The following is a 15,783-nucleotide window of genomic DNA, read 5'->3' as shown; positions in this document are numbered from 1 at the left end:
ATTTTGCTTGCATGTCTGTGGTCAGATAACTCTGACTACATTCACGGTCAACACTGTTATATTGTGCTTATTTAAACTGTGCCACAGGTCTAAATTCAAGCCTACACATTAAATGTCGAATGCACAGGGGCCACTGAACAAAATAATTTGGTGTATCCTGAATATAATTTTAAGAACTTTTTTTCATGACATCCAAGTTTTGTGGCTACAGAAAATGTAGCAAATGTCACTGACTTGTATTACGGGACCAATGAGCCTCATTGATACAGCAGCAACTATAATGTCCTCTTGAAACGCCATCAGGGGTAGCACTTAATGGGTGATACAATATACTGGCCTATCTTTTCTACTCCTATAACTTGGGCTTTTAACTTTGGTGTATTTCTTCATAGGTCTCTGGAAGCAACATAAGTTTAAAAAAACTTCTGTCTCTGTATGGTCTTACAAACTCACACACATTTAGTCTCAGTAATTACCTATAAAAATAAGAACATCCACGCACAGTGTTATGACTGAAATGTTCTTGCGACTTTTCGTTTCCAAAATCTTCTGAGGGATCAGACCATAGCAAGTCACACATAGGTCCGAATGCTGGGGGCTCCTTGAACCGATCTAACTGTTACAAAAAACAACATGTTAATGAAAAGTGTTCTACAAAAATAGTTCCTTCACTTTCCCATTATATAGGGCACTCAAAATTGAAATGGTCACATTAACAGAACTTTCACCTGCTTTCATGAAATAATGCAATGAAATTGAATAGCCTTAGTTAGACTTGTTAGCCTTAGGGTGGTCTTCCTCCATACGTTTTGCCTTCAATCCTCCAATGTTTCCTAAATTCGCTTTAGTTGGCCTTAGGACTCTAAGCACTTTACCACTGCTAACCAGTGCGAAAATACTTGTGCCCCTCCCCTAAACATGGTGAAATTGGCTTGCATCCAATTGGCACATTTAATTTACTTGTAAGTTGCAGGTAAAGTGATATTCTCTGAAACCTGGGCCTGTAAATTAAATGTTAGTAGTGGGCCTGTGACACAGATTGTGCAACCAACTAAAGTAATCCTTTAAAACATGTCTCAGGCCTGCTACTGCAGCCTGAGTGATCAGTTTTAAGCTGATATTTTCACCTGGCAAACTAAACCTTTAACCATGCTTAAACCTTCCTTTTTAATATATATGTCGCCCCTAATGTAGGCCCTAACCAGCCCAGAGGGCATGCTGCGGTTTATTTAAAGAGTAGGTCATGTACTTTTAGGCTTTACATGTCCTGGTAGTGAAAAACATTTGTTTTTCAATACCGCAAAGTCTACTTCTCCCAAAGGATAACACTGGGATCCCTTACTACAGTTAATAAGTGGTAACTTTCAATTAGGAGAGGGAGGAAATGTTGAGTTTGGTGTCTAACGAATTGTAATTTAAAACCCTCTTTAATGGTAAAGTCGATTTTTAAGTTACAATTATGAAAATGGTACTTTTAGAAAGTTGCCATTTGCTTGTCCTAAACGTTTGGTGCCTGTAGCCTGTATCCTGGGTCACATGACTAGGTGTAACTGGCAGTTGATGTTTGTGTATTTCCCCCAGACAGTAAGATAAATGGAGCATAGGTGTTGGCAGAATGAGCAATCTCTGTCAGGATGAGGGGGAAGAGCTTTCACATATGACCCTAGTACATCAGAAAGGGCTTTGCCCAGCACACGCTCAAAGGGTTTAACACTAGTCTTTTGTCTTCCTAAACAAGCTGGGGCCAGGGCAGGGAGGAAGGAAACTTCAAACACCTTTGAGGATGTGAACTTCCAGAAACATCTCCTACTTTGAAGAAGTCACCAGATATAAACACTAGACCCTCAGACCCACTTCCCAGTACACATCTGGACCTCAAAGGGTTTGCTCTGCTGTTCTGCTGCAAAAAGGATAAAGGATTGCTACTCAGCTGCCTGTGTGCGAAGGACTGGACCTGCACCTTGAACCCAGGACCACTAAAGTAACTGCAAGGGTAGCTTGGCTGCTCTCCTGATCAGAGCCTAGGGACAGAAAAGGCTCCCACTACCTTGAATCTGCTCCTGGACTCTGCCTGCTGTGCATCCTGCCCCCAAGAGATAATACTGCAGTCCTGGACCCTTGAAAGTGGGCCTGAAGGTACTATGACAGCCCAGCTCTGGTTCTCATCAAATCCGACATGAAGCCCCATAAATCCTTGCCGCACAGCTACAAGCTTCACCGGCACTGACACTCAACAACACTAAGCCACGCAAAGCCTTGCTGCCCCGCCTCAATGGATTCAACGCCAAGTAACATGAAGCCTCGCCGCCCAGATTCATCAGAACCCACACAAAGACTCGTCCCACAGCTTCATCAACTGATGCAGCGCGACACAACTTGATGCAGGAACTCACATCACCACCCTCCCAACTCTTCACTGGAATCAACAAAGTGCAACACAACTCGACCCAGGACCTCACATCACAGCTTTCGCACCTTCTCAGAGCCAATGGCAGACAATGTGAAGTCTTACAAAACAACACTGCAAAGGTCATGCACCAAATACATAAGGTACTGTCTAGCAGACTTAACTTGATCCCTGTATCCAGCCAGTGCTTCAACGTGGTGGTCTGAACTTGTGACGTTGTCCTGGTCTGACGCAACTAGATAACCACAGTTTGCGTTTTATGCTTTTAGGCACTATTTTGACCTACATTTTTAAAATTGCACGGATACCGTTCTACTACTTAGACTTTCATTGTTTTGGTCTTAAATCATTTATTAAATTTGACTCTTTTTTTTACATTGGTGAGGGATTTTTCTTTTGTTCGGTTTCACTTTATTACTATCTGAAGTGCTGCATAAATACTGTACACATTGCCTCTAGGTTAAGCCCGACTGCATTTGTGCCAAACTACCAGAGGGCTAAGCACAGCTCAATTTGGGCTTTGCTTGTGACTTCACCATAACAAGGATTGTGGTTGCATCTTGAGTTGGTTTTCACCCGCTCCGACCAGTAATCCAATTTCCTACAGCCTTTAGCAATGTAGATGCCATTTGTTAGGATGGAAAAGTCCCTTGCATAGTAATAAATGTGTAGCCTTGCCATGAATTCCCCAGCTACACCACAGTGCATCGCTGTAATGAGCAGAAAGCTGCGACTGTGTATTGTGTACAGTACTGTGACCCCTATGTGCATTCCCCATGTGCCAGTTGGGCTATGGTGAAGTAAGAGGGCTGTCACCCTAAAGCAGCATGTAGCCATGAAGAACTGGGTTGTGATCTGCCAAGGAAGGGCGACAAGACATCCACTGAGTTTAAGGTTACAAGGGATCTGCCACGGGATTGAGAAAGACTTCCCGAGTGACAGGAGGAGTGCTGTGGACTTCAGCTATAACTGGTCAGAGGGGTGACGGCCGCACAGACAGGCCCCTGAGCAGCAATGCAAAGCCGACTGGAAGCTCCCCTTCAGGAGGGGAGAAGAATGGAACTGAGCAGAAGAGCACCATGGCTGCGGTGGACGATGAGGAGCGGGCAGAATCGCCCAGCACATCCAGTGGGGATAAACCAAGGCTGTCTTCTACCTCAGAAGGCAAATGTTGTTCCTGAACACTGTTTGGTATTCACAAGGTTTGATGTTTTAGTGGGAAGAGCAATAGACACCAAAGATGTGTGGGAAGTGGGTAGTTCTACGCTTGCAGCCTGAGGATGTATGGTTTGGGGACCTGCTTTGAGGGAGGGGGGGCTTGATTGACACAACAGCACAGTAATTTCAATATGGGAGGAGCTAAGGGTCTTGAAGACATGGAGGGGAAGGTCAGAAATGGAGAAGGACAATGAAACGGACAACACCAGGTTCACTCTACTATCCTGGAATGTGAATGGCCTAGAGAGTAAACTTAAAAGGGGAGTGGTGTCCCAATACCTCAACTGACTGAATCCTGACAATTCTCATCCAGGAAATTCATCTGGTGGCTAACAGAAGTACGTTTCTGGGAAGTACCGCTGGCTAGCACATTCAGGATTCACCACGGGATCCAGGAAGGTTTGGAATACTGCTGCTGAGAACTCTCCCTCTGGAAGTCCTGAAGACCTGGATGACCCAAAAGGCTGCTATGTGGTGATTTGGGGGGACTGAAATGGGGAACTGATTACAATCGCCTCATGGTATTTCCTGCCAGTCCTACAAACAGATATGTTGCAGAGGGCTGAGGAATGGCTGACATAGATTCCCAAATGCAATAAAGATACTGGGGGATGACCTGAATCTGGTATTAGACAAGGACACAGATAGGATCATGCGAGATGGGGGAACAAGTGGCAAAGACACATGATTGAAAACATTTTTATTATCGATGACCCTGACAGACATATGGCAGGAGTCAAGGCCTGCAGCTCATGCTACTCAGATGCAGCCAGAGAGAAGGTCTATATGTCCCAAACCGAATACCTCCTGGTCCCCTGGAAACAGTCCAAGCAATACTCTGATGCTACATTTGTACCCAGGGGAAAATCTGACGACTCGTCGTTCTACACATGCCTAGGGGGGGCGGACACCAAAAGGGGGAGAGACCTGGAGACTGGACCCCTTGGAGTTGAGAGATGTGGACAAGAGAACACACCTGACTTCCATCACAGAACTCCATTTCAAAACAAACACTGGACGGTCCCCTCAGGCATTACAATCTGGGAGGCTTACAAAACTGAAGCAAGGGCTGACCTAATCACAGATATAATGGGGAAAAAGAGAAATAAAAAAAAGTTTACCATACTAGAAGCCTACTTAGCGCAGTGAGAATCTTAGTGGGATGGTACCCATACACCCTACCAGACCCATTGGTTGGCCCAAGCGAGGGAGAAATATCGCACATTGGTTGAGGAGGAGGTGAAGGTCCAATACTGTTCCGAACAACACACACTATATAATGTTGGTAACAAGGTAGGGGAAATGATTGCGTGGTTGGCGTCCCAGGATAAGGGGAGGAAATGGGTCCATTACCTGGAAGATGTCCAGGGTGTAGCACACCATAAGGCAGGCGACATTTCCAGCACCTTTGCAACACACTTGACTAGCTTATATAGCTTGGGGCCACGCCGCCTGGTGGCGGACCTACAGGTCTTTGTCAGTGAACTACCTACCCAGAGGCTGTCTCCTGCTGACTTGAAAACTCCAGCTGGAGAAATACAGGCAGAGAAGATCAGTGATGCCATACATCAAATAAGGGGGAGGCACCCTGAGACATTGAAGCAAATCTTTTATGCAGCCAGGGAAGAGGGCATGCTACCTCTTTGTCCTGATCCATAAAGAGAACAAAACATCTGAACATTGTGATTCCTACCACCCAATCATCCTACTCATACAGAGGTCAAAATTCTTGTTAAAGTTACCTGCGAACAGGCTAATGGAAGTAAACAACAAACTGACAGACCTGGACCAACTGGGCTTTATGCCTGGGGGCTCCACCCGACAGAACTGGTGCAGACTGTTTGGGTGTCTAATGGGAACACTGAGGTGGAGGAACCAGCAGTGTTGCTGTCTCTGGATGCAAAGATGGCATTTGACTCCTAAGCAGGAGATGTCCTATAGGCTGTCCTGGATGAAATAGGCTTCAGCACGGAACTTGTGTAGTGGATCAGACTGCTACACACGAACCTGGTGGCCGGAACGAGGCTGAATGGGTTGTTGTCCCAGAGGTTCCCCAGAGTGCCCATTTTCCCCCTGCTCTTCACGCTGGGTCTGGAGTCACTGGCAAGGTAGGTTATGGTGGACACCCAACGCCGTGTGCTACAGTGGACTGCAAATTGAGAAGATATCTCGCTCTAAGCGGACTATATCTTATTGTATTTGGCCGATCCCATGAAGTCGGTCATTAATTGGGAGAAACTGGTCCTGTTTCGGCTAAGTCCTTGCTCCCCTCCACAAGGGAACTGACCTGCCCGCTAGTTGGATGTCCAATAGTTGGGGGTATAGCTCATGCTGGACCTTGTAACCTTCTGGGAACACAACTTTGACCGGGTACTGAAGCGGTCCAGGAAGGATGTGGGGCATTGGAGATCGCTCCTGTTACCATTGATGGACACAGCTATCCTTTACAAAAAGGTTGTAGTTCCCAACTTCCTCCACCTGCTCCACAATTCGCTACTGGAGGTCCAGGATGACTTCTTCCAATCAGTATATGCACTAACACAGCCGATATGAGATGGCGGATCCTCACACATCGTGCTGTGTATCCTGACCTCAGGCTCTTATGATGGGGGCAGTGGTCTGCTGACCTCTGACAGTACTACTGGGCCACCCAGCTCCGGGTTATCAATGACTGGGCTTTCTCTCTGCACATAGAACCATCTTTAAGAGCGGACCGGGAGTGTCTCTCCCTAGAGGGATATGTTTGGTACTTATACAATGGATGTAAACCCCACAGTGTACCTACCCCAACATGCCTGTTGATAACATTTTGGAAAGCAGGTAACAGGATGATGGGTTGTCAGGGGAAACCTACACTGGAGGCTCCTCTGAGGGTATCAGCTATTCCGAAGACCTTACAGGGGCTGGACTTGGGGTGCAAATGGCTCAAAAATGGGGGATGTCTCGGGCCTGCAGAGCTTGTTCCTCTTTGCCGACCTGCAGACGCAACATGAGCTGACTTGACTGCAGTGTCACCACTGAAATAGCGACTTCTGCCATTCTCGCCCCACACCCACGCAATCTCCCTTCCATACAGGACATTGGCACATAACTGCAAGCCCCCACTTGCTGGCCTCGTTTGTATTGGGTACCCTAGGTACACCTTATACCAGGTCCAGTTATCCCTTATTAGTGAAATGTAGTCAGTGTTCTAGCAGCTTAGTCTGTTAGAGGTAGCTGTAGCAGAGCAGCTTACGCTGGACTAGGAGACATCAAAGCTCCTGCAATACCACTATAGTTACACAGTACTTCTACACAATAAAAGACAATACTCTGTGTTACCAAAAAATAAAGGTACTTTATTTTAGTGATACAAGGCTAAAAATATCTTAGAGACAATACTCCTTCTGGAGGTAAGTATTATACACAATATATACACTAAGGACCAAAATCAGGTAAGTAAGTACTCACAGAATAGTGCAAACAGTAGAAAATACCATTGAATGCAATAGGAAGAAATAGGCCTAGAGCAACACAAACCATATAGTAAGAAAATCGAATGCAAATCAAGAATTTCCCCCCTAGGCAAGTTTAGTGTGTAGACGGGCGCTGGGAGTGTAAGAAAACCACAAAGGTGAGTAAAATACCCCACCCCAGAGGCCAGGAAAGTAGGAGAAAAGTACTGCAAGTTTCCTCAGGACACACTACAAGTTGTGATAAGAGTTATTGCAAGAACCAAGCAAGACTGTAAGCAACAAATGGTGAATTCCTGGACCTAAAGACCTGTGAAGAGAGGAGGCCAAGTCCAGAAGTCGCAGAAGATTCCAGGAAGGACAGGAGACCCTGCCAACCTAGAAGATGGTGCAAAAGAGGATTCTCCGGTTAGAAGAAGTCTGGAGAAAGCTCCAAAGAAGATGGCTGCGGGTTCCTGTGTGACACAAAGGATGTCCCACGTCGGGATGTTGGATGCAGGTGAGTTGCAGCACTGGATTCATCCAACAAACCTTGGTTCAAGCAATGTAGTGGTTTGCATCAAAATGGCACTGCCTGGACCCAGGAGGGACCTGGGGGCCTCAACTAGGACTGAGGAGGCAGAAGGCACTCCCAACACTGGAGGGAAACCCCAGATGACCAGGCATCACCCACGGGAGTCCCAGGACATGGGGACAAAGAAGGTGCGAATTGCGACTGCTGCAGCACTCCAAAAGAAGGTCCCACGCCACCGGAGACCAACTCAGTGAAATGAGCGTTGCAGGATGGAGTGCTGGGGACTTGGGCCAAGCTGTGCACGAAGGATTCTTGCAAATAGTGCACAGAGCCCTCGGGAGCTAGAGCTGACGTGGTGCACAGAGGTACTGTCGCAACCCAGGAAGGCAAGCTCTTACCTCTGCCAAATTTGGACAGCTGAACCTTAGGACAGTCTGGGTCGAAGGGGTCCACCACCTGTGTTCCAGGGAGCACACTCGTCAGGAGAGGAGTCCCAGAGAACCAGTTGTCATCTTAGAAGATGCCTGCTGAAGCAGTGAAGTGCCTTCGTCACTCCACTGGAGATTTCTTTGGTCCTTCTGGTGCAGGGTGAAGACAAGGAGTCCTCAGAGCGTGCACACCTTGGAAACTGTTTCAGTTGCTGGCTGGAGCTGAAGTTGTAGAGTTGTAGAGCCTTCTTGGATACTTTGTTGCAATTACAACAGTTCCTGGAGCAGCCTGTGGTTGATCCAACAGTCAGAGAATGAAGCAGGAGGTGCAGATGATCACTGGTGGAAACTTGCAGGCTGAATCTGAAGAGGAACCCAGAGGAGAGACCCTAGATAGCCCTGAGAGGGGGACTGGCTACCTAACCAGGTATGCACCTATCAGGAGGGGTCTCTGATGTCACCTGCTGGCACTGGCCACTCAGAGATCTCCAGAGTGTCCCCACACCTTGGAAAACAAGATGGCTAATGTCAGGGACACACTAGAGGAGCTCTGGGCACCACCCCTGGGGTGGTGATGGACGGCGGAGTGGTCACTTCCCTTTCCTTTGTCCAGTTTCACACCAGAACAAGGACTGGGGGTCCCTGAACCGGTGTAGACTGGTTTATGCAAAGAGGGCACCATCTGTGCCCTTCAAAGCATTTCCAGAGGCTGTGGGAGGCTACCTCTCCCAAGCCTGTAACACCTATTTCCAAAGGGAAAGGGTTGTAACACCCTCCTACCAAAGGAAATGCTTTGTTCTGCCTTCCTGGGACTGAGCTGCTCAGACCCCAGGAGGGCAGAACCCGGTCTGTGAGGTGGCAGCAGCTGTAGCATCAGTGCAAGCCTCAGAGAGCTGGTTTGGCAGGACTGGGGGTCCATGATGGAGCCCCCATGATGCATGGGATTGGCCCCCCAATACCAGATGTGGAATGGGGGGGACAATTCCATGATCTTAGACACCCCATATGGCCATATTTGGAGTTAGCATTGTGAAGCTACATATAGGTATTGACCTATATGTAGTGCACTCGTGTAATGGTATCCCAGCACTCGCGAAGTCTGGGGAATTGGCCCTGGACAGCGTGGGAATACCTTTGCTAGTGCAAGGGTGCCCTCACACTTAGTAACTTTGCACCTAGCCTTCAGTAAATGAAGGTTAGACATATAGGTGACTTATAAGTTACTTAAGGGCAGTGAAAATGGCTGTGAAGAACAAGTTACTTACCTTCGGTAACGAGGTAACTGGTAGAGAGTCTATCTAGCTGCAGATTCCCTACCTTAGTATTCCCTTGCATCAGCTTCGAATCTGGACTTTTTCTGAGCAGTATCCATCTATTAGAGACTTCTAGCTGCAGCTTCCTTACCTTAGAATAGATACCCAAGCTATAACCACTGGCAGTGGGGCTTCAAGGAGATTTTTATATCAAGAAGTCCTGCAAGACAGAACGGGCAAACTGCCCCTCTCTTCTCACCTGGCTATCCAGGCAGTAGTGCTTTGCAAACGTATGCCAGGAAGCCGACGTTGCAGCCTGACAGATGTTCACCACAGGTACACCACCTGCTAATGCATTGGTAGCAGCCTTCCCCCTAGTAGAATGAGCTCTCAAGCCCTCATGAGGCTGCTTCTTTGCCAAAGCGTAGCAGATCTTTATACAGAGAATGACCCAGCGCGAAATGGATCGTTTCTGTACTGCCCAATCCCTCTTTGCACCAACGTACCCCACAAAGAGTTGGTCATCCACCCAGAACTCTTTAGTGCGGTCAAGATAGAACGATAACGCTCTTTTTGGGTCCAGCCGATGGAGATGCTTTTCTTCCTTAGAGGAATGCAGTGGTGCAAAGAAGGTAGGCAAGGTGATACTTTGACCAAGATGGAAAGGGGTCACCACCTTGGGGAGGAAAGGGGCACGAGTTCTGAGAACCACTTTTTCAGGAAAGATTGTGAGATACGGCAGTTTTGATGACAAAGCCTGTAGCTCACTCACTCTTCTGGCAGATGTAATTGCCACCAAAAAGGCTGTCTTAATAGTGAGCAGCCGAAGAGGACAGTTATGTAAGGCTCGAAAGGAGCACACATAAGGAAGGTAAGAACTAGATTAAGGTCCCACTGGGGCATAACGAAAGGCACAGGGGGCGAACACATGCACCAGCCCTTTAAAAAATCTCTATTATAGGTGATTTAAACAAAGATGGTAGATCAGGCAACTGAAGAAAGGCCAATAAGGCTGCAAGATAGCCCATGAGAGTCCCTAAGGAGGAACCCTGCTGGGCGAGAGACAATACAAACAAAAGGATATTAGATAGAGAAGAAGAAAGAGGATCAATAGACCTCTCTGTACAATATGAAACAAAACGTTTCCAACGGCAGGAGTACATCGACTTAGCAGAGGGACGTCTGGCTGCCAGAATGACATCACACACCTCGGGAGGGAGGTCATAAACCATCAACTGTCGCCGCTCAATCTCCACGCATGAAGGCGCAGAGTTGACAGGTTCGGGTGGAGAAACTTCCCTGTTGCTGCGACAGAAGATCCTCCCGAAGAGGCAGCCTGATTGGAGGACCGATGCTGATTTTGAGAAGCTCTGGATACCAAACTCTCCGTGCCCAATCCTGAGCCACTAGAATTACCTGCGCCCGGTCGTTCTTGATTTCCTTGAGAACTCTGGGCAGAAGTGGTATAGGCGGAAAGGCGTACAGGAGACCTGAACTCCACTCACGACGAAAAGCATCGCCTAGCGATAGCCTCTTTGGAAACTCCAACGTGCAAAACTGCTGACATTGCGCGTTCTCTACGGAGGCGAACAGATCCAACCAAGGCTCTCCCCACTGCTGAAAGAGTCCTTGCGCCACCTCCGGATGGAGACACCATTCGTGATCCTTCAAGGTTTTTCGGCTGAGCTCGTCCGCCCTGGCGTTCAGAGAACCTGCCAGGTGTTGAACCACCAGGGTCATGCTCTGATGTTCCAGCCATGTCCAGAGACGTAAAGCCCCTTGACAAAGGGTCCACTACCATACACTGCCATGCTTGTTGCAGTACCACATTGCGATAGTGTTGTCCGTGAACACCTGCACCACCTTCCCTTTCACAACAGGAAGAAATGCTTTTAATGCTAGTCAGATCGCCCGAAGCTCCAGCAAGTTGATGTGGAGTCCAGATTCTGCCGGAGACTAGTGACCTCTGACCTCCACCTCTCCCAGATGGCCGCCCTATCCCAGAAGTGACGCATCTGTCACTACTGTGAGATCTGGTTGGGGAAGGGAGAGGAGTCTGCCTTTGACCCAATCACAGTTCACTAACCACCACTGCAGATCCTTTGCAGTTCCCTCCGAGATCTGAACCACGCCGGTATGATTTCCCTGATGCTGTGCCCATTGGAACTTCAGGTCCCACTGCAGAGCCCTCATGCGCTATCTGGCATACTTGACCAACAGGATGCAGGAAGCCATGAGTCCCAGCAGCCTCAGAGTCCGCCTCACCGAAATCCAGGATAGAGGCCGAAACATTGGTATCATAACCTGAATATCCTGGACCCGCTGTTCGGGAGGATAAGCCTGATACTGCACTGTGTCCAGAACAGCTCCGATGAAAGTGAGCTTCTTAGAGGGAGTCAGGTGTGACTTCGGCACATTTATAGTGAACCCCAGCAAAGGCAGGAGGTCCACCGTCGTCTGGAGGTGGGTGACGAGAGCCTGGGGCGTAGAAGCCTTCAGGAGCCAATCGTCTAGGTAGGGGAAGACTGAAATCCCTGACCTGCGCAGATGAGCTGCCACAACTGCCATCACCTTTGTGAACACCCGAGGGGCACTGGTGAGACTGAAAGGAAGCACGGTAAACTGAAAGTGCTCGTGGCCCACCTTGAACCGCAGGTAACGCCTGTGGGCTGTCAGGATAGGAATGTGGAAATACGCATTCTGCCAATCCAACGCTACCATCCAGTCTCCTTGGTCTAGGGCAGACAAAACCTGAGCAAGAGTGAGCATCTTGAATTTCTCCTTCTTGAGGAAGAGATTGACGTCCCTTAAATCCAAATAAGGCGAATGCCTTTAGTCTTTTTGGGAATCAGAAAGTAGCAGGAATAACAACCACTGCCTACTTCTGTTATCAGCACTCTTTCTATGTCTCACTTGGCCAAGAGAGCCGTAACTTCCTCGCAGAGCAAAACCAGATGGGCCTCCATCAGCCATTCCTTTGTCGGAGGGATAGAGGGAGGGAAAGACTGGAAGGGAAGGGAGTAGCCCTTCTGTATGATCTGCAGGACCCACTTGTCCGTTGTGATGGAAAGCCAGTGAGGGAGATGAAAATGAATCCTCCCTCCAACTGGACAGACGTGACCCTGCAGAACCACACTAGGAAGGCTTGGGCACAGTGGATGGGGGGGCTGTGTGGTGGCTGACCTCTGGCCAGACCCTCTAGGTCTGATGGTACCACAACCACGTCCTCTTCCGGGATGTTGTGAAGCCTGAGGACGGTGGCTAAACTGTGGCTGGCGTGGTACCACGCCCCTTCTGAAGCCTCGAAAGGGGCGAAAGACAGACTGCTGTCGTACTGGCGCTGAAAGGCCCAAGGATCTGGCCGTAGCTCGAGAATCCTTGAACCTCTCAAGCGTGGGGTCTGCCTTTTTGCAAAAAAGGCAGGAGCCATCAAAGGGAATGTCCATCAAGCTGGACTGGACATCCCCTGAGAAACCAGTTGAACGCAGCCAGGCGTGGCGATGTAGGGCCACTGACTATGAAATCGCTCTGCCCAGCGAGTCGGTCGTGTCCAAACCACACCTGATCGCAAACTTGGCTGCATCTCTCCCATCCTTGACAGCCTGGGTGAGAGTGTCACGTAGGCACTCCAGGACCTGGGGCAGCACCTGTGCCACTGTATCCCATAAAGTATGGGAATAACGGCCCAATAGGCAAGAGGTGTTTATGGACCTCAATGCCAGGCTGGTGGAAGAAAACATCTTCTTCCCAAGCTCGTCCAGCCTCTTGGATTCCCTATCCGGGGGAGCGGAAGGGAAGGCACCACGGGAAGTAGAGGCTTGGACAACCAAGCTCCCCGGAGTGGGGTGTTGAGTGAGGAAAGTAGGGTCGCTCGGAGCAGGTCTATGGCGGCGGCCGACCGTCCTATTCACAGGAGCCCCTGTGCTGGTTTTGGACCATGTACCCAGAAGGACGTCTGTAAGAGCCTCATTGAAGGGCAACATCGGCTCTGATGTTGTCACCCCCAGCTGAAGCACTTCTGTCAGGATATTTATCCTGACTGGCACCATAGGCAAATCTAGGTCCAAGACCTCAGCTGCCCTACGCACCACCATAGCAAATTAAGCACCCTCCTCCGTAGCCACATTAGGAGGAGAGAGCATACCAGTATCTGGAGACGTGTCCAGTCCACTGGCCTCCCCTAGATCCTTATACCAGTCCTGTTGTAAACCACATTCTAAAGGGTCCTCAGACCCCTCCCATTCCTCTCCTGCGTCTGGCTGATCTAAATAATGCTCAGACAATGAATGGCCGAACTGGCTCCGTCGGAATCAACGTCGTACGACGTTGCTCCGGCTCAGGATCATCTGGAATAAGGATGGGGCTACCACTGGGGGGTGCCGGTGGCGGAATCGTCGACGTTGGAACCAGCGCCGAAGGAGGTCGACTGTGTGAGACCGGCGCTGGTCCGGATCCAATATCGGATTCTGGGGTCCCCTATGGCGCCGAGGCCAAAGCCGCCGATGTCGAACCTGAAGGGACAATTGCTGACCCCGCAGGCCCCAAAGACCCTTCCACGGGCACAGCCCGCTCAAAAACGAGATGCATGGCCTCGTAAAATTATTTTATCTGAGCGGGGGTCGGTCCGGTCCCCGGAAAGGGGGTAAGACGCGGAGTCTGCCCTGGCAACAACGGCTCTGCAGAACCGCGCTCGAGACGTCGATGTTCCACAGACACCTCGTCGGCCGACGGGTGTGGTGAAAACGAAGTCCGCTTGGACTTCTTCTTCTTCTTGTTGTGCCTCTTACCTTCAGATGACCTTGAATGCGAGGAAGAGGACTTAGAGCTCCGGGAGCGGTGCCGCGACCTCCTCCTACTGCGGGACCGCGACCTCCGCGGAGTCATGCCAACCGAGGACATATGCCGGGCCGCAAGAAGCTTGCAGGATCTCTCCATCAAGGCCTTTGGAGCCATGGCCTGAAAGTCAAAGCACGAGGTGGAATCGTGGTCCTTCTCCAGGCACCAAAGACAAACATGGTGCGGGTCCATCACAGACATGGTGCGATGCAACACACCACACAGCTTGAACCCTGTCTTTCCCGAAGACATGACTTCAAACAGTCAAAAGGGTTTCTCTGAGCTCCTTATGGGTGGCAAAGGAAATGCTGCAGCCAATAAGGATCTCCTGGAACCCCAATGCCCTGGGAACCTAGGTACCATATACTAGGGACTTATAAGGGGGGTCCAGTGTGCCAATTGGAATTGGTAAATGAAGTCACTAAACTATAGTGACTAATTTGGAAGCAGAGAGAGCATAAGCACTGATGTTCTGGTTAGCAGAACTTGAGTGGCACAGTTAAGCACTACTGACAACACACACATTGGGCCATAAATTATGAGCACTGGGGTCCTGACCCGCAGTTTCCTAGTGAAACAGGAAAAACATACTGACGAATAGGTAGAACTTGAGAGTAACATGCCAAGAAAGATGGTACTTTCCTACAAGTAAGACCTAGGCACATTAGCGGATGAAGTCTGGGGCAAGACAGCTGGAATCTGCGAGAGGTAGCTATTAAGGCTGGTTATAGGCTTATACAACAGAAGATGATACATCGTGCATACATCACAAGGACTAGACTATTGGATGGGTAGAGTAGACTCTGATGGATGTCTGTGGAGATGTGGCGAACAGGAAATGGTGGTCCATATGTTGTGGGACTGCCCTCGCATACAGCCCATCTGGAAGGCGGTGAAGGGCTGTCTGTCTGAGGTGGTAGAGACCCCAATTTAAATAACTAGACCACTGTGCACCCTGGAAATTTGGGGAAACGGACCCAGTCTAGGTACACACTACTCTTCTGTAACATAGCAGTGATCACAGCATGCCGGGATATTGCAAGGACGTGGGGTAGTAGGGACCTACCCTCCCTGTCCCAATGGGAGAGTGGAATTAACTGGTACATGCCAGCGGAACGTACTGTTTATAAGGGCAAGGGGTGCCCAAAGAAATCTATCCAAAGGTGCCCGGGTGGATCACCCACAGAACATGATAATGTGAGTATGAACCCACAGCTTATTTTGTATCACATTCTTGTAACTGTATGATGTCAATGTCTGATGTTTGTTTTTTCCTACGAATATCGGAAAACAATAAAAAGAGTTTTTGTTTTTTAAATATGGATCTATGGAAGTCAGGTAGGAGCTAATGAGCAAATGCACTGAGGTGTCCATCCAAAGCCAACGTTCATCATTGTGAAAAGAACTGAGACACACCACCATGAACCCCCATTAGGTTTGTAATGATGCCGAAGATAATGCAGGATGACTGATCAAGGATCTTTATAGACTCGGTTGGCAGGATGTTGGATATTTTTTTTATTTTGGAATTTGTCATGTTTTCAACTGTCTTCTGAATTGTACATGCTCCTGGATACTTTTAAACCTGAGTGGTAGTCAGTTCCAGAGCTTAGAAGCTTGTACTGAGAAAGCACGGCCTACTAAGGATTTCTTATGGTAAGGTGGTATGATGATA

At 48.9% G+C, this 15,783-nt stretch overlaps 1 protein-coding gene across 8 annotated transcripts in view; it reads right to left on the bottom strand.

The window, feature by feature from the left end:
* PPP3CB (protein phosphatase 3 catalytic subunit beta) overlaps positions 1–15,783 on the bottom strand; it is an 818,129-nt gene that overhangs the window by 435,885 nt on the left and 366,461 nt on the right. For all 8 annotated transcript variants that reach the window (XM_069240450.1, XM_069240451.1, XM_069240445.1 and 5 more), the window contains exon 6: positions 477–616. In XM_069240450.1, coding sequence (XP_069096551.1) covers positions 477–616 — 140 coding nt within the window. The remainder of the gene's footprint in view (positions 1–476; positions 617–15,783) is intronic.

This window comes from Pleurodeles waltl, chromosome 6, assembly GCF_031143425.1.
Source record: "Pleurodeles waltl isolate 20211129_DDA chromosome 6, aPleWal1.hap1.20221129, whole genome shotgun sequence".
NCBI lineage: Eukaryota > Metazoa > Chordata > Amphibia > Caudata > Salamandridae > Pleurodeles > Pleurodeles waltl.
The sequence above is the reverse complement of the archived record's forward strand: the minus strand, read 5'-3'. Positions and strand labels throughout refer to the sequence as shown.